Source organism: Spermophilus citellus (genome assembly GCF_964194105.1).
Source record: "Spermophilus citellus genome assembly, chromosome: 3".
NCBI classification, from domain to species: Eukaryota; Metazoa; Chordata; class Mammalia; order Rodentia; family Sciuridae; genus Spermophilus; species Spermophilus citellus.
In genome coordinates this window covers 2650705-2669129 of record NC_138184.1, presented here as the reverse complement: position 1 = coordinate 2669129, position 18425 = coordinate 2650705, and the positions used below count along the sequence as shown (strand labels likewise).

The following is an 18425-nucleotide window of genomic DNA, read 5'->3' as shown; positions in this document are numbered from 1 at the left end:
GAGGTCACATTGGGACAGGGCCAGCCCCAGGCCTTGCCCAACCCGGAGACGTCCCTAAGCCACACCCTAACCCTGGCCCACCTCCTCTCCCCCTTTTCCACTTACTTATTTTTTGTGGTGCTGGGATGAACCTGGGGCCTCCCCGGGCCCACCAGCACCCCACCTCCGAGCCCCTCTACCCTGGGGCGCCCCAGCCACCAGCACGCACCTCCTTCCCGCCTGCAGTCCCACCTCCGAGGGTCCCCGAGAGACACCTGCACAGGGGGACGGCCCACCCCAGCAGGCAGCCACCGAGCAGGGGACACCTGTCCCCGGGAGAGACACTGCTGTGGTTTGGGTGTGGCTCATGTGTGGGGAGCGTCCCTGAGCAGGGAAGGTGGAAGTGGCTGGTCACAGGGTGGTCCTTGGAAGGAACTGCTGTCTCCCAGACCGGGGCCACCCCAGAGTGAGCCGGGCCTCCCCAGTTCTGCTCCCGGCTCACCGTGTGACCCTCCCTCTGGCACCCACTCCTGCCACATGCAATGCCACACGCTAGGCAACGCGGTTACGGTGGCCCTTGCCAGAGCCAAGCCTCCGGGACTGTGAGCCAAACAAACTTCTTTATAAAGGGCCCGACCTCGGACGCGGCGCTGCAGCGACAGCAAATGAACAGACGCGGGGCCCGTGGAGCCCGGGGCCACCCCAAACCCTGCTAGATCCTGGCAGAGAGAAGGTGCCTGGCCAGTGAGGCAAGGCCCTTTTATTGGTTCTAGACAGTTCTATGGGGCGAGGGATGGAGCCAAGTAGGGAAGGACACCCCCATCCCAGAACACGGCTGCCCTCAGGCCTGCCCAGGAAGAGGCCAGGAGGCCGCGGGCGCCGGGCTTGCAGGAGCTCAACCCTGGACCCTGCAGGTGGGAAGGAACCCGGAGGTGCTGCAGGGCCTCTGCAGGCGGCAGAGAAACCGAGTCCCCCGCAGCCTCGCTGGCCCTCGGCCTGGGTGACGCTGCTGCTGCTGCTGCCCGTGGCCCAGGTCATGTGGAGCCTCCTGCCCAGACCATGAGCAGCTCCCGCCTCGGACGGCCGCACCGAGACCTGCGATGCCCTGGGCCTGGGTAGGGCTCTCAGTTGCTGCCGTCGCTGTCCCCACTGTCCCCGTATGTGCCCAGCTGGCTCAGGGAGGAGGTGCCAGGCGTGCGGGGTGCAGGGTCTGCGGTCTTCTTGCTCTCCAGGGCACCTGTGGGGACAGGAGAGGCTCAGCCCCACAGTCCTGAGAGCCTGGTGAGGCTCAGGGCACAGGTGGAGTGGCCCAGCCTGTGGAGGGCGCCTGGAGGGGACTCGGCCACCTGGCCTCGGGTCTGTGCCTGTGGACGCCTGCCCTGGCAGGTGAAGCACTGCTGAGTGGAAGACAGCTCCATGTCCAAGTTGAGCCGCTGTGACAGGGCAGACAGGGACCGGGCCCACCGTCCACCCTGCTGCGTGGCTCCAGGTGAGGCCCCCTGCACATCTGGCTGAAGGGGCAACATGGGACTGGCCACAGTGGCTCATGGCACCGGACATCCCACCAGGGAGTGTCCGCCAGCTTCCTGCCAGCCGTGCCACATTTCTGCTTGAATTTTAAAGGACAGGAAAGAGGCGGGTGGGGGTCCCTTGGCACAGGCCAGGTAAGCAGGCGGGAGGCCAGGGTGGGCAGCCAGGTGGCTCAGCCCCTTGACCCGTCTCACCCACCATTCTCCACCTCAGAGCTGATGTGGGCTGGGGGCCATGCAGCCGTGAACACCTGCCAGGGGTCCGCAGGGGACCGTGACATCTGAAGACGGGTGGCGGGCCACGGGGCTTAGCTTATAAGCTGCTGTGTGACTTGGATCTTGTGAGTGAGGTGCAGGGAGGGAGGCCGGCCTCCCGCGGGCCTGGCCAGCACTGCAGCAGAGCCACACGCAGCCCGGGCCTTGGGCCTTGAGGGGCCACTTCCATCTGTAATTAAAGGAAAAATGAGCCCCAGCCCTTCTCCCCTGGTCCAGTAACTGGCCCCTGTGGGGGACAGGCCGCGCCCCACCCCACATGAAGCTTCTAGAACCGTAAGGGCACTGCTGCCAATCGGGGCGGCGGGAGGCCCTGCGCCCAGCTCTGGGGACCTCACCTGGGCTGGGGCCCTGCCCCGTGCTCCCCGCGGCCGTCTTCGTCCTCTTCACCACGACCAGGCCCGACAGCTGGGCCCTGCCCGCGCTCGCTGCCTTCCTCTTGGCTTTCGGGGCCTGTGGGGTGACCGGACTCCTGAGGGGCCTGCCCCAGTCCAGTCCCTCTCTGGGCTCCCTGCCCAGCCCCTGCCCTGCTGTCACCCGGCGAGCCGTGGCCCGAGGCTGGGAGTGGCGACCTGCGCCTCCTCCCCTCACACCCGGTTGGCACCTCGGCTTCGCGCCCACTCCTCCCTGGCGCCCCTCCCCTCCCCTGGCGAGCTCCGACTCGTCCCTCAAGACCCATCAAGTGTCTCTCCCAGGCCCGAGTGCCCACGCCCCGGCTGCCTGTTAGCTGTCTGCCCGGCCCCGTGGGCGGCTAGGTCCTGTCGCCACGCTGCTCCGCTGCCCCCACAGGTTCCTGCCCCTCCCTGGGCACCAGTCACCCTGTCTGAGGGTCCAGGGGAAATGGAGGTCCTGCCCGGGCTGGGGCAGGAAGGGGCTCAGCAGGACTCTTCATACCCCCCCCCCCCCGGGGCCCTGCCCCGTGTTTAAACAGAACTGGCAACCATGGGACTGAGGCCTGCGGGCGGGACAGCGAGGGGTGCGGGACAGGCAGACGTCCAGCTCAGGTGTGCCCAGCACCGTCCCCCGAGGCGGGCAGCGGGGCAGCACTCCCAAAGGTGCCGGGAGTATCGGTGGTGCTGAGGGACCCTGAGGGACGAGGAGGGGGAGCAGAGGGGAGGGGCTGCAGGAGCAGGACCCAGGCCCTGGGCGGTGGCAGTGGGTGGGCAACAGCAGGGGCCAGCAGCGGGGGCCAGAGCTCTCTGACCTTCTGTGCTGGGTGAACCCAGGGCCTCCTGCGTGTGAAGGGGGAGAAGCAAATGTCCGCGCAGTTGGAACTGCTGTCACCTGAGGTCTGCCCAGTGGCTAGCACTGGACCTGGCTGCCCACCAAGCTCTGTTCTTCCCTCCTGTCCAGTTAGCGGTGCGATCAGCCCGGTCAGCTAGCCAGCCTCCTCCCAGCCTCCCTCGCAGCGAGACTCAGCCTGGAGACCATGTTCTGGTCCAGGGGGATGTTGGGGGCCACGGCGGGCCACACCCGGGTCTGCGGGAGCCCCCATCCCCTGCTTCCCCTCAGCTGCAACGCGGTGCCACGCACCACCTGGGTCACCTGGGCCACCTGGACAGGCCCAGCTGCTCCAAGAGACACTCCAGGAGCCGCTGGGAGCCTGAGCCCCTGAAAGGCTCAGTAGGGCCAGCAGAGCTGCCCAGAAGTCCTGACCACCGAGGGGACTGGCTTGCAACCAGAATCAAACCTCAGTGTCCACTCTGCCCGAGCTTCCCAGGCTCAGCAGGGAGGAAACAGCAGACCCACCACTCGTCACCCGGTTTCAGCAACAGTTGGCGCATGGCACAGGGCCTGAGGCGGCCGGAGCAGCTGCAGCGCCAGCTGCCCAGCCTTCCAGGGCCACCCAGCTGCCCAGGCTCACCGTCCCCCGCGTCCCCGCAGCACTGCAGCAGGGGGCCCGGGGCTCACCTCGTGCAGGATGGCGGTGGGCTGGGGCCGCAGTGTGGGCCGGGGCGGGGCGGGCTTGGCCTCGTCCTCAGAGTCCGAGTCCTCCAGCAGCCGTTGCCTCCGCGCTTCCTCCAGCAAGGCCCTGCAGGAAGGCCAGGGCTGGGGGTGCTCCACAGGGGACTCGGCCAGGACCCCCTGCCAGGGCCCTACCGTCCCTGCCGGACTGGGAAGGGCGCACCACGTGTTGAGACTCACCCCCCTGCTCCCTGGGGGTGAGTGGTCAGGTGCCTGGACACTGAGGCCAGCACGTCTGGGCTGCAGCCCTGGTTGGGGACTATTCGGGACTGCCTGGACACTGGCCTCAGCCCTGGACCCGCTGACGGCCACAGCAACTGCCAAGGCAGGGCAGGGGACAAGTGCCAGTAAGTAGCTGGCTGTGGCAGAGTGACCACTGCCTGCCCCAGGTGCCACCAAGCCCTGCTGTGCTCTGACCCCACCCAAGGCCCAGGGGGAAAGAGACACAGCTACAGGACAGGACTGACCAGCAATGGAGCAAAGCTACAGAAGGCGCATGGTGGTCAGGGGTCAGGCACTGACCCAGGAGGCCTGCGGCTGTGACCCCAGAATACGGCTGGGGCTCCCCTCCCCATGGGGTGCTGGGCCCAACCCTGGGTGCAGTTCCTGCTCCGCGCTGCTCTCCCTGGAGCCTGGCTGCTGGGGAGCCTGAGGGGCCTGAGGGAGGACCTGGGGGGTCCTCCAGCAGGTGGCTCTGCTCTGGGACCTGCCACCCAACACCACAGCCGAGGGTGTGGCTCGGTGGCCCAGCGCCTGCCCAGCACCGGAGACAATCCCACAAGAAAAACCAACCCATGGCCCCGGACACCCGGTGCTGAGCCTGGGGACCCCAGGGGACGGCGGAGCACACTGGGCTCGAGGACCCCGAGGACAGATGCCATGAGAGACCAGGAGGGACGGTGGAAGGGGGGTGCCGGGGGCACGGGCGGGCCACTCACGCGGTCTCCTGCTCGTCCTCCTCCTGCTGCCGCCGCCGGCGCTCCTCCTCCGACAGGCGGTGCTGCCGCAGCATGGCCTCAAAGTCCACGTGCGCCTGGCGCTGGTTGAGCTCCTTCAGCTCCTGCAGGTTCTCCAGCACCTCCATCTCCAGCTTGGAGTCCTTGGTGCGGTTCTCCAGCACCTGTGGCACCCGGCGTCAAGGCCACGCTCAGCCTGGCCACCACCCTGGGGCCCCTCCACTCAGGAGGTCCCCGCAGGTCCATGGGAACCCTGAGGTTTGGGCGGTGACCGCCAAAGCCGGCCCCAGAGAAACCGGGTCCAGCCTGGCACCTTCTTTGAGGGCAGTGGGTACAGGACAACCGGCACCTGCTCCAGGGTCTGGCCAAGGTGCCCAACCTCTCCAAAGCAGCCAGGCTCAGGGACTGGGCCACACAGGGGACTTGGCGGCCAGTAGAACCGGTGGGGGACACTGCCTGGGTGCTGCCGGCTGTGTGGCCTGCCAGGCCTGTCCTGTGGAGCTGCACCCGGGTGGCTGTAAAGAACAGCCACACGTTTCCCCTGGTCCTCCCGGAGCAGGGGCAGAACAGCCTGACACACGAGGACCCAGAGGCCCAGAGCCTGAGTGGCCTGACGGGCTCCGGGAAGCACCTGTCCTCTGCGGACCAGCTCCTGCCCCTCTTCTCCCCTGCTGGGTAACTTGGGGCTCCGGCAGCACTGCCTCCTGGCCTCCTGGCCGGGGGTCAGGAGTGCCCTGGTCATCTCACAGGCCTCCCTGGCTGCCCGCAGGCTGCAGGTCCAGCCCCACTGCAGGGACCCCTCTGGGGTGCAGGCCTGGGGCCCCTTCCTCTTCTGGCTTTCCTGGCTCCCAGAGGCCACCTGCTTGCTTTCCCCCTGGTGACCTCCGTGCTGCTCCGAGTTGTCCTGTCTAGACTCGATTAGAGGGGCGGGTAGCAGACCAAGTCCCCCTGGAGAGCCCCTGGGTGAGGGCAGCTGTGCACAGTGACAGGCCCCAGGCCGAGGGCGGAGGCTCCTTCCTCACCACAGCCCAGGCCCCATGCGGAGGGCGTGGAACAGCAGGTGGCTCCATCCACCACCACCCCCAGCCCCGCACCCACCTTCATGGGGTTGTTCAGCTCCTCGTCCTCCCTCTCTTTCTGCACTCGCTTCTCCTCCTCCTCCAGGAGTTTCTCCGCCTGGAAGTTCCGCGTGGCCCCGTGCTCCATGGTGTAGTCGGTGTTTTCAGGGTCTGTCTGGGAGGAGCAGGCAGGAGTCTGGGTGCCAGGGCACCAGGCAGGCAGACCAGGCTGCTCCCCGCTCAGGGGCTTAACTCTTCCCCATCTGCTGCGCCCTCCCCTGACTCCGGCAAAGGCAAGGCCCTACTGAGGTGGATGGCACAAGGCGTCCATCCTCTGGAGGAGCGCAGCATGTTTCTGGGAACGGGCTGGTTTGTTTCTGTATTCCTTTAATAAGTATAGTCGCGACTTCTCATATGACCATTAAGTATGAAGGAAAAAATGTAACTTTCCCAATTAATGCAACTACTTCTAAGAATAGATCTGTTTGCTCTAAGTGCAAGGATTCAGCTGTGGAACGTAAATTGTTGATGTTTACTGAGAAACCCCCTGTAGGAAAAACAGGGAAGTTTTTGAGAAATTAAATTAAAATCTAGAGAAGAAGAACTAATGTTAAGAAGAGAGATTAGTGCTTGGTACTGGGCAACTTGTTCTTGTACCTGTGCACAATGGTTTGTGCTCTTACTCTTGTTTGATTAAAATTAGAAGCCTCTCTTTTCAAGCTAACCAGTTGCCATAACTGTGGTGCCGCTTTTAGTCAGTAAGTCAAGAAAGAATAGTCAAGGTGTAGGCCAATAGTCTGGACATTTCTAACTATTATTAAAAGCTAACTAAGCAGAAACAGCTCAAAGCAAAATGCAAACTTAAAGTAAAAATGCTTGCTTATGCATAAGCCAAGATACATTCTTCTTATCTAATTGTAGCTACGTAATACTCTGTTTCTTTGAATCATGATTCCTGTTTTGTAACCACAAAATATTCTGAGCCTGCCAAAAAGAAAAGTATGTATGACTAACTTCACAAGTAAAGATGGGGATTCAGCACCTTCACTCTTGTCTGTGTTGTTTCTCTGCCGCCTTCCACTGACTCCTCACCATCCATCCATCTCCTGAGACCCCCCTTTGGAGCTGGACTCTGACACCCATCCTTGTCCCTCTTCCTGCCCTGTGGCTTGGCGGGCCTGGTTCTTCCCTTCCAGGCTCCATCCCGTCTGCAGACAGGCCCAGCTCCCTGGCTGGGCTCTGAACGCCCCCACCTGTCCTCTTCATCCTCTGCCTCCGCTCCACGGCCTCTCTGTGTGGCTGTGTGAGACACTGGTCCTTGGTTAAAAGTCACACCCCAGGTATGAATACAGCGTGCCCCCGGCCTCCGGGATCAGACCGGGAGCTGAACACTGGGATCCACGCCGGAGGTCCTACTTGGCAAATGGTGACGTTCCGTTGTTGGTATCTGACTGGGACAGATGTACCACGGCCATGGGAGATGCTGACACTGGGGCAGCAGGTGGACAGGAGCTGCCCGGGCTACCTTCATGACTTTTCTGTGATCTACAAGTATCGAGGAAGAGCATGACCCCTATGTGTGTGCGCGTGTGTGTGTATGCGCGCCTAGAAAAAAAATTCCTTTGGCACCCTGGGGACTAAATCCAGGCAAGCGCTCTATGTCTGAGCCACACGCCCTGCCCTGCCTCAGCCCCGCCTCAGCCCCGAGTGGCAGTAACTGCAGAAGTGGGCCACTGAGCCTGACCGGCCTACAAACATTTTTTAAAATCATGTAAGCAAATGTCATGAGCGTTTGCCCATCTGCATGGCTCCTGGCTGGGCAGGTGGCGGAGGGCGACGGCGGGACTTTTCAGGAAGGCAGTGCTGTGTGGATTCTGTTCTTAGCCCACGTCCACACGGGCGTCGCGTCAGTATAAAGGGTTAAGACACGTGTCTTGTTATAAAGGGTCGAGGCCACAGTCTGTTGGTCTTTGAAAAACACATGCATGTTCATATTCATGAACTTCAGAATTCAGGTTAAAATCCATTTTCCTCTTTTTTAGTACCAGGATTTACCCAGGGGCGCTTGACCACTGGGTAAACCACTTGAACCACTGAGCCACATCCCCAGCCCTTTTTATTTTTGATTTTGAGATAGGGTCTTGCTAAGTTGCTCAGGACAGTGGAAGAACAGGAGTCCTCCTGAGTTGCTAAGTGCACCACTGTGCCTGGCTTAAAATGTATAATTTTTAAAAAAATATTTATTTTTTAGTTGTAGTTGGACACAACACCTTTATTTCACTTATTTATTTTTATGTGGTGCTGAGGATCGAACCCTGGGTCTCGCACATGCGAGGTGAGTGCTCTACCGCTAAGCCACAACCCCAGCCCCAAAACGTATAATTTTTAAAAATGTACTTTTTGTTCAATTAAGTAAAAAATAAAATTTAATTGCAAAAAAAAACAAAGCTTACAGCAGAAACATAAACAAACAAGAACAACAAAAGAGACCATGCAGAGTATGGAAAACAGTGTCCAAGAGTGCCCCCCAGGGCTGGGGACACAGCTCAGGGGTGGAGCGCTCGTCTCGCCTGCCCAAGGCCCTGGGTTCGATCCCCAGCACCAAAAAAAGTTCTCCTCATCCTGTCCCCATCCTGTCCCCAAATCCTTACGGTGATGACCAAAAGCAAAGTGTGTCTCTGCGGCCTGTGGAGGCTCCCAGCACCGTCTGCCTCGGGTCCCCGACTCCACCTGGGCTGCCTCAGCTGCTCCGTGTCCCCTCCCCAGGCCCTCCTGCTTCCGGGATGAACTGTAAAGGGGTTTCCCTGGGGGGGGGGGGCGCAGGTGCTGTGGCCGGCCCTACCTTGAAAGTGATTTCGGCCAGGCAGCGCGTGCACTTGATGTAGAACCTGAAGATGGGCAGGCCCAGGTAGACCTCGTTCTGCACCGTCTCCTTGCGAGCATTGAACTTCTTGCCCTTGTAGATGTACTCTCCGCACGTCTTACACCTGGGGGCACGGGACTCGCACTGCCGCAGACTGCCACCCCCCCCCCACTGTGTATGTGTGTGTGTGTGTGTGCAGTGAGCGCCTCAGAGGCCCGGCCCCCCTGCTGCTCTCCTCGCCCCTGTCACTGGACCTCCGACCACAGGCTGCCTCCTAGGGGAGCACCCAGCCTGGGGAGGTCAGCCTGCCCGACCTTCCTGGAACAAGACTGTGCTCAAGGACATCCAGGTGGCCAGGCAGAGGCTGACAGAGCTCCTGCCACCCTTCCACTACGGCCCTGGGCTCCCAGCCCCAGCACGCCCGCCTCCTGTTCTTCCTGCAAGCTCCTCCGTCTTGGTCCTACCTCAGGGCCTTTGCTTACAGTTCCCACACCTGTGACACCCTCTTCCTCAGCCCTCAACTCCATTGGTGCTTCTTTTGACATTTCTCTGCTGATCCCAGTTAAGAGGCCCTCCCTCTCCTGTCTGATGAGCACGTCCACATGCGCCCTGTGCGCATCCACCTGATGATCTATCACCTCCACTTCCCGCAGACTGTGGGTCCCAGGGTTGACCCCGGCACCTGTGTACACACTGGCACTGACAAACGGGGCCTGATAAAGACTGCTGAAGGAGGGAGTGAGGGAACAGAGACAGAAAAGGATCCTGTCCCTGACACGTGAAGACGTTCTCCATCCCACTGCCCCAAGGTGTCCTGACTGACAGGTGGATGGGATTCCAGGTGCGCTGGAATGTGAACACTGTGCGACCCAGAGTTAACTGAATCTAGTAATTTGAAAGGGGGAGAAAGGGCAAGATCTGGGTGCTGTGGGGGGGGGTGATGGCTGAGCTGGTGGGTCACGGTGGGGTGAGGCCAGCCCACGGCAGCTTCAGACAGACTGTGGCTCCTGCAAAGGCCCTGAGGCAGCAAAGGCCTGACTGATGGGGCCGCTGAGATGAAGGTGCAGCCCTCTGTGTCTTCACACCTGCACTAAGGGTGGGACATGGCGGATTCCGCTGGGGCTCTAAGCAGTCAGGGAGTTGAACCTCGAAAGGGCAGGGCAGGGAAGCGCTGCGAGGCTGCGGGCTCACTGGGTTGATGTCTAAGCCTGGGCTGGGGACCTGGGCTGCACCCAGGGACAGGCCAGCTCTGTGGATGTGGTCACCCTGTCCATCTTCTGTGAATGGGGTGGCCCCGCAGGACACTCACCTCATGTTGAACGGGGCCATCAACCGCACTACGTACTGCCGGTCCTTGGGGAGCTTGAGTTTGGGGATCTTTGACGGGTCGAAGTCTGGAGGGTAGTATTTCTGTGGAGAGGAAGGAAGTGTCTTTCAGACATGGAGGCAGGCCGTGGGCAGAGGTAAGGGGCCTGGGAACCTTGTCAGGGCAAGAGCATCCCAGGGCTGGGGACTGGAGGGCGTCCTCCCCGGAGTGCATCCTCACTGCCGAGGTTTATCAACCAAAGGATTCCAAGAACCATCAGCCAAGGTCCTGGAGGGGAGGTCAGGTGGGTGGTGCAGACAAGTTTCCAGAACCTTCTTCAAGCAGTCACAAGATGCATGGAATACCACGATGAGTTGGGACAACATGCGCAAAATGAGTCTACCAGGGAATCTCCCAGACCCACGGCTGTCCCTTCTGCCCAGCGTGTGCCAAGATCCCAGACTCCCACAAAAGCACTGGGGTTCAGCATTAACCACCTTGTTGGCACAAACAGCACAGGTACCGAGAGCCACTGTCATCAAGGAACCATCCCGAAATTCAAGCTCCCAGACACCAGCCAAGAAAAAACCGGCACGCAACCTCTTCTTTCTTTTTGCCCTTGGTTCCGCCCCTTTCTGCAGTGTGGGGAACGGCTCCCGGGGCCTCACACATGCTAGGCAAGAGCTCTACCACTGAGGTGCACACTCCCTCCCCTCGACTTTTTATTTTGACAGGATCTTGCTAAGTTGCCCAGGCTGCCCTCCAACTTGCCTTCCTCCTGCCTCAGCCTCCCAAGTTGCTGGGATCACAGGCGTGCACCACTGAACATAGCTGAAAGCAAACTTTAAAGACAGCAGCCTCATGCCTGCTCTTGTAACTGCTTTCTGCACAGGAATGGAGCTGAGAAATAGGATAGCCTGCTTGGGTTATAAAAATAACTCCACTGCACTATCAGAAAATAAGGCGCTTCCTGTGAGCACCTAGTGAACCTCAAGCACCACAGAGTGCCCTGCCTCCCTCACCTCGAGGAACCCTCGCAAAGATTCTACCAGAGAGCAAAATGTGCCTATTTTACAGAGGAGGAAACGGAACCTTCCTTGCTTCATCTACTCAGAAATCAGATATTGTTGACATAACACTGGAGAAAACTGGTGTCTTAAAGTGTAGGTACCTGGGCTAACAGATTCTAATGTGCCCTCAACAGATAGGGAGGAACTGAGGACCTGGGGATAGTCCCCCACTCGCAGAGCCAATGTGCAAAGCCTGACCCTTCCAAGGAACAGGATTGGCTAGAGCCACTAAGAGGGGCAGGGCTCTCGCCGAACGTGGTGGTGCAGAACAGTCTCCTCCCGCGGAAATCCCAGTCTAGCGAGGGGATTGGATGATGATTGCAAGCTCCGCCCCCAGAAGGCAAGGCTTGGCGGACGCCCACCACCCAAGGACGGTGATTGGGAGGAGTTTCGGAAGCCCCTCCCCGCGGAAGGCCGTTGAAGGGGGCGAAAAAAGTTCCAAAAGGAAATTACAGGAAGTCCACCTCCCCCGGAGTCCCCCGGTGTCCCGCGCCAGATGGAAAGCCCTGGTTGCCGAATACTTACGTTTAAAACTTTGCGCTCCGACATCTTTGCCGCCTTCTCGTCTCACTAGTTCCAGACAACGGGTTAGATTCGTTATTTATGGAGCTTCTCTGACTATTCTTGTACTTCCGCTTACGTCACTTCCTGCGGTTTCTATTACTGACTGCAACCTACACAGCTTGCCTTTCTCATTGGCTCTGACTGCAGCCTATCAAACTTCGAGTCCTCCTATCTTCCCTCCGGAGTTCCAACCTCGGTGGCGCGAAATAAAGGTTCTGGGGTCGGTGTCGGTTTGAGAAGTTGGAGGAGGTGCTGCGCCCTCCGGACGTCGGCAGCGGCTCTGCGGTTCTGTCCCGGCGCGGCGTGGCGGGCCGGGGACGCCGCCGTTCACTCTTTGACTCGGCAAAGTGTGTAGCGTGTGTTCGGCGACCCCCTGCGGGCCCGGGTTCGGTCCGGGGAGGGGAGTCGAGACGCGCAGGAGCTGGGTCTGCGCGGTTCTGGCCGCGGCGGGTCCATGCGCGCGCGGGTCCTCTGCGGCGGCCCCGGGTTCGGCCTCCCGGCCCTGTTCGCCGTGAATCGCCGCCCGCCGCGGCGTGGACCGAGACCCCGCCACCGACCGCTGCCTGGCGCGGGGGAAGCGACCCAGGGCGACGTTGAAGCGTGGGAAGGGCGACTTCAGCGCGGAGGAGCGGCCTGCGTGGCCGTGGCGGGTGACCACTTGCTGCTGCTGGTGGTGGAGTCGCGCAGGCGCCCTCGTGGTCGGCGGGCCGACGTGGAGGGGCAGGGCTGGTGCCCTCGGAGAGGCCGTGTGCCCGAATGCCCCCCGTTCCCGCTGCCACCGTGGCCTCTGCCTTAGAAGGGCCTTTGTGCAGCCACGTAATTCAGGATAACTCCCCTTAATTTTCATTAATATTTAAAAGATGTTTTTAGTTGTCAATGGACCTTTATTTATTTATTTATATGTGGTGCTGAGAATCGGACCCAGGACCTCGCACCTGCCAGGCAAGCGCTCTGCCACCGAGCCACCGCCCAGCCCCTAAATGTCATCGACTTAATGAAAGATCTCTCATCTTAACCACACTTTTGAGTACGGCTGGTGTCAACCCAGAAGAACCAAAAGCACTTTCAAGTCCACCGCTTTCTTGATTGTGGCAGGGACCGTGTTCACAGGTCCAGAGATGAGGGCTAGGTGTCTGGAGCTCTACTCTGCCTGCCCGGGACTCGGCCTCCCCGGTGGCACCAGGAGACCAAGACCCCACCGCTTGGTGGCCAGGGTGTGAGGGGGAGGCTGTCTGCTAGGGCTTTTAAGTTGAGACCCCTGGGAGGTCCATTGAAAAGCCCACGCCCTTTCTCTGACCTTCAGGGCCTGGCTCCCTGTAGGCTCCTCAGGTTTACCCTTCCCTGGTGACTCCTGCTTCTGGGCAGCCTTAGGAGGGGAGTGGAACAAGCCCTGAACCACACGGATTCTGCCGAAGCATTCCAGGCAGAAGTCTGCCCCCCACCCCTTGATGTCCCCAGGCCCTGGTCTGTGTCCAGAGCTGGCCCCCTGGGTAGGGTGACTTGCTGAGTCTGTGCCCTTCTGCACTTTTCTCATCTCCGGTTCATCTCAAGGGCAGGGCCTGGGGCTGAGTCCTCTCTGGGTCTTACCTGAGTGAATGGAGGTGCTGAGATCCGGTGTGTCCCCGTAGTCTTGGGATGGATCGAGGTCTCCCCTCAGCAGTGGGTTGGGCACCCAGGGAGGGGGCTGAGCAGGGGAGAGTGTAGCCCTCCGCTCTCACCTCATGCTCCCCTGCCTTTGCACCTCCGCCCTGGCATGACACAGAGGCGGCCCTCGATGGGGGCCAGTGCCAGCCATGCCCACAGGCTTCCGGGCAGCCTCTCTATTCATTCTGCATAGGCGCCCAGCTCTGCCCCCACCTGGGGGGGTTCTGTTCTCTGAACACAGAATGGACGGAGCCGGGCTTCTGTCAACAATTCTAATTAAATTATCTAATAAAAATATGTGAGGTTCACAGTTCACAGAGCCCTGCGCTGTGTGGGGAGAGGGCATGTCCCTGTTTCTCTGTGGGAAATGGAGGCTCAGGCAGGCAGAATTACTGGTCAAGGTCACCGTCTTCGGGCTGCAGTGGAGCCAGAGGTGTGCTCAGGGCAGGGGGATCCCATCCACCCTCTGCACAGTGGCAGGGAGGGGGTGTCCAAGGACCCAGTCCCTGTGGAGCCCCAGGAGGCTGCTGCTACATGCCCAGGGTCATGGCGGGGACAGCAGGGAGACTCCAGTCACTCAGCTCCCCGTAGTCCGTGACGTCCTGGGCTGCCACCTGGATGCAGTACCTGGCCTGGGGCCGCACAGCTCTGAGGGTGAAGCTAGTGGCTTCGATGGGCCCCACCTGTGAGCAGAGAGGGTCGGTGGGAGGTGGGTGGGGCCTATGCACAGAGCCCCCTGCAGCTGCCAGCCCTGCCCCAGGACGCTGGTCCCCACGGCCTGTCCCTCACCATGCCCTGTGTGGCCCTGGTATGTTTGGGGCCTGGTTTGGGTGTGAAGTCTGTCCCCACTGTGGGGGTCTGATGCTAAGAGGTGAGGCTTTGGAAAGGGATCAGGATTGGAGGAGGTCCTCAGGGGAGCCCTGTGGTGTATCCCTGTGGTGCGTCCCTGGTGACTAAGAAGAGCCAGAGGCCAGAGGAGACACGGGCTCCCTGGCTCTGGCCACGTGATGCCCTGCTGGAGCGTAGGCCACCCCCAGGGCAGGCCCTCCTCCTTGGGCCGCCACAGGCCTCCCTTCTCTCCCTGCAGCCTCGGGTGCTTCTCAGTGCAACAGTCCAGCACGCCCTGTTCTCACCGGCCCCTCTGTCCTCTCTGGGACCTAGAGCTGGGCCATCGCGGTCCCCTGTGGACCCCGCGGGCCCTGTGCATGATGCAGCTATGAGTGCCCCGTGCTGGGACCCCATCCCAACAGTCATCCTCCCTGGGCACTGCCAGGGCTCCAGGTGCAGATGCCCACACTGTGTGTCCCTCATCCGCACGTGGTCATGGGCTGTCCCGCCTTTGGCTGTGCGTGTCACGGCTGTGACCCTGGGCACCTTCCCACTTGTTGAGTCCCTGCTTTTGGTTCTGGGTTGACACCAGCCGTGGACTTGCTGGACAGCTCTACTTACAGTCTAGTGGCCCCAAGCTGAGTGCCAGGGCCCAGGTGCCCCCAGCCTCCCGTGCCCCCCTGGACCTCACCTGGCGGAAGCGGGAGGCTCCCTGACGCCTGTATCGGATCCAGTACTTCAGAGAGAAGACCTCGGGGAAGGGCCAGGACCGAGGGGGCTCCCAGCGCACCTGCAGCTGCTGACCAGGGAGGGGGCTCAGGCGCACGGCCTCCGGGGGGTCCGGTTTGACTGTGGAGCAGCAGGAGGCAGGGTCAGGACGCGGCTCCATTCAGTCATTCACCCACCCAACAAGTGTCCCCTGAGCGCCCACCACCGCGCCAGATAGAGGATGCAGTGGAGACCCACACTGGCCACTGCTGGGCCCTGGAGCTCACAACGTCAGGAGGAGGGGAAAACAGGTGCAGGTTGGTGGGGCAGGACGGGAGTCGCTGTGTTTCTGTGTGAGACACAGATCCTGCAATCTCCACTGAGGAGGAGGACTCTGGCGTCCCGGCTGTCACCAAGTTATGCAGCCCCCCAGCCCTGTACCACGGGGCCGGGTCCTGTCCCTGGACTCTCCTGTCCTGCACCTTCCCTTCCTCTGGAGCCATACTGGCCTGTGTGACTGTTACTGAGCACGAGGTCCTCAGGTCCATCCACACGGCAGGGCCCTTCTCCTCCCTCCTGCCCTGGCCAAGGACACTCTGGTGTGGATGGACCACTGTGCATCTGTCACCTGCAGGTGGCAGCTGGGCTGATCTGCCTTGTCTCTGTGCCGTGGGCATTGATGGGGACCTTCGTGTTTTACTAAACTCCACCAATTTCTAATATTAAGGGTTGCATTTTTGCTTGATACGGGGACCTGCTGTTGCTGGACTGGCCTGAAAGTTGTGATCTTCCTGCCTCATCCTCCCCAGTCACTGGAATGACGGCATGTGCCGCCGCCTACAGTTTGTGCATTTTTACCAATATACTTAAGAGGCCTCACTTGAGGTGACATCTGAGCAGAGACCTGAGGGAAATGAAAGGAGTGGGGACAGAGGACATCTGGGGGAAGGTGCTCCAGGCACAGAAAGGCCCTGAGGCAGGACAAGACTGGGGGGTGAGGAGCCTGGGTACCTGGAGCAGAGGGGAGGGAAGAGAGGAGGAGGGAGGCAGGGAGTGGACGGGCCCTGAGGGTCGCAGGGAGGACTTCGGCTTTGACCGAGGGAGGTGGGAGCCCTGCAGGGCTCTGGGTGAGGAAGGAGAGGCCGACGCAGGTGTTCAGGGCGCCCCCTGGTGGCTGCTGCGGGGATGACGGGCCATGGGGGCGAGGGTGGAGCCAGGGGCCGGGTGGTGGGGGGAGAGGGGGTCAGGCATCAGGGCGGGGGGAGGGGGAGGCAGGAGGGCGCCGCCGGCCCCGCCCGCACTTACTGACGTGCTCCGCCACGAAGGGCGCGAAGCCGCTGCTGGCGCCCCCGGGGTGCACGGCCGTGACGTTGAGCACGTAGGGCGACAGGGAGAACAGCTGGACGTCGGGGATGGTGCAGCCGGTGGCCTCGGGGGTCGGCTGGAGGCAGGGCCGGCTCTGCCCCTGGGCGGCCACACCGAGCCTGGACGCGGGAGGCAGCAGGTCTCAGCGTTTTCCCGGCCGCGGACCCCAGGATCCCAACGAGGGGAGCAGGGCAGCCCTGGTCGGGTCCTGCCCTCGCCGGCTGTGTGACCCGGTGTCACAGCGCAGGGGGACCCAGAGTGTCCAACACAGCCTCGGGAGGCACCGGGGTGCTGGGTTCTAAAGAGTCCAGCGTGTGAATCCCGACGTCGGGCAGGTCAGCGGGCTCACAGCCCAGGGACCCGGGGGTTCGCAGAGCCTTCGGATTCGGGGACCCGCGATGTGGCTGCTGGAACCTCAAGCTGGCTCCGCGCCAGGGCTCCTGCAGCATCTGCTGAACCCGGGCCTCCCACGGGCCAGGGAGGGAGCTGAACCCGGGGCCTCATCGGGCTGGGCAAGAAGCAGCCTCGGAGCCACACCCCACCCCTTTTTATTTTGAGACAGGGTCGCCCTGAGTTGCCTAGGCTGGCTTTGAACTTTGAACCTCCCCCTCAGCCTCCCAGATACCTGGGATGAGGGGCGTGTGCCACTCTGCCTGGCTGTTTATATTGGTTTTACGCAGCGTCTAGAAGGTTCCACGTGCATGGTGGCCTGTGGTGTGCGCTATGGCTGTCCTATGGTTTCTACTGGATGGGGCTGCGCTGGAATTCCAAAGGCTGGGATGTGTGGGTCTCCAAGGGCTCTCACAGCCAGAGGCTGGCCCCTCCCCAAGTCCACTGTCCCCTAGAGGTCCCTTCTAGCCCCTCTGACCTGTATGTGGCAATGAAGGTTGTGGCTGTGGTGCAGTTGGGAGCTGGTGGCAGGGTCCAGGAGCAGTCCACGGCCACCGGGTACCTAGAGGCACGGCACTGCACCCGAGGCTGGCTTGAAGACACTGGGGCCACCAGAGGAAGAGAGGAGGGTGAGCTTCCTGTACACCAGAGTGGTCACAGCCCTGGGCTCACCACCATATCACCAGCCACACCGGGCACACAGTAGGTGCCCCATGAAGGAATGTGGAGAATGGGTACAGGGGTGACGGGTACGTGCCCCATCAGCCGCCCCACACACCGACACAAGGCGGGCCCACCGGCCCATTTCCAGATGGGGAGGCTGAGGGTGAAGGACGGGAGCCTCCCTGTCCACATGTGGGTGCGCTGCTCCGGAGTGGACGCAGGCAGTTCCAGTTCTACCTATGGTGGCCCCTTAGTGTGTGCATGGGATGGTACCAGGGCCCAAGATGCCCCTGGTAGGAAGTAGCGTGGGGTCTGCCTCCGACCTGCCCTGTCCTGCAGACCTGGAGCCATCTCCAGGTGACTCAGGAGACCCACCCTGTCACGGTCACATGGCGGTGGCTGTGCTCTTTAGGGGAAGGTGGGCGTGCCCAGGACAGCCACAACTCTCTTCCTAAGTTTTTGATCTGCGGTGGTTGTAACCCGTGGGTGTGGGACGCGAGGACAGGGACGCGGACTATCGAAGCTGCAGGCTGTGGCCCCCCTTCCTGGCTGGCACCTGGGGATGGGTTTGACCCCTGGCTTTCTGTTTCGCTGTCCGTTCACTGTGAGGGTGACCCTGCCCCACAGCAGGCATGTGGCCAGCCTGCGAGAGCCAAGGCTGAGGCGCAGCCCCTGCCCGCCAGACCCCCGGGGCCCTGCTTACCTGCCCTTCCCCCGCAGGACGAGCCCCCTGCCCAGAGGGCCAGGGCCAGCAGGAGCCTCAGGGTCATGGCTGCGATGACTGATCTCTCAGGGTCTGGCGTGGGGACTGCTGAGCTTGGCTAAAGGCAGGGCACTGGGGACCCATGGGGAAAGCCCCGCCCGCCACCGAGCCTCCCTCCCAGGCTGACTCACTGGCCGGTCTGGGGGCGAGTGGAGAGAGGAGCAAGGGCTGCGGAGTCCCCAGCCCCCTCACTGGCCACCGAGGGTGCAGGCTACAGAGAGCCTGGGGGTGGGGGCAGGGAAGGGGGACCGCAAAAGGGAGAAGTGACCCGGTGGCCTTTCCCAGCACAGCGGGCTGGGCTCCGGCCCTCCTTCCCTTCCTTCCGGCTGCAGCAGGAAGCAGGGTGGGGGGTCCCCGGGGAGGAGGACGAAGACACCCAGAAAGCAGACAGACAGACAGTTTCGGAGAGTCAGAGGTGGACAGGAAGAGGCTGAGAGGAGCGGAGATGGAGAGAGACCCGAGAGAAGGACTCAGGATGGAGACTGAGGGACAGACGGGGAG

General features: G+C 61.7%; 2 protein-coding genes across 5 annotated transcripts; both read right to left on the bottom strand.

Moving 5' to 3' along the window:
• Positions 1-696: 696 nt before the first annotated feature.
• YJU2 (YJU2 splicing factor homolog) lies at positions 697-11703 on the bottom strand. 4 transcript variants are annotated; one of them, XR_014020794.1, is made up of 9 exons: positions 11525-11703; positions 9933-10033; positions 8603-8747; positions 5801-5935; positions 4685-4866; positions 3693-3813; positions 2120-2234; positions 1760-1953; positions 697-1216 (listed from the first exon to the last, which is right to left on the bottom strand). XR_014020794.1 is itself a non-coding variant. In XM_081283834.1 (8 exons), exons 1-8 carry the CDS (start codon positions 11546-11548, stop codon positions 1104-1106), a joined length of 936 nt encoding a protein of 311 aa, XP_081139960.1. In that variant the 5' UTR covers positions 11549-11703; the 3' UTR covers positions 697-1103. The 4 variants fall into 4 exon arrangements, 2 of the variants coding, with proteins under 2 accessions (XP_081139960.1, XP_081139961.1); XR_014020795.1 differs by lacking the exon at positions 11525-11703 and adding an exon at positions 10701-10785; XM_081283834.1 differs by lacking the exon at positions 1760-1953.
• Positions 11704-12729: 1026 nt separating this feature from the next.
• Positions 12730-18226, bottom strand: EBI3 (Epstein-Barr virus induced 3). Its single transcript, XM_081283838.1, has 5 exons — positions 17865-18226; positions 16977-17100; positions 16049-16227; positions 14727-14884; positions 12730-13890 (listed from the first exon to the last, which is right to left on the bottom strand). Exons 1-5 carry the CDS (start codon positions 17929-17931, stop codon positions 13738-13740), a joined length of 681 nt encoding a protein of 226 aa, XP_081139964.1. The 5' UTR covers positions 17932-18226; the 3' UTR covers positions 12730-13737.
• Positions 18227-18425: the final 199 nt, after the last annotated feature.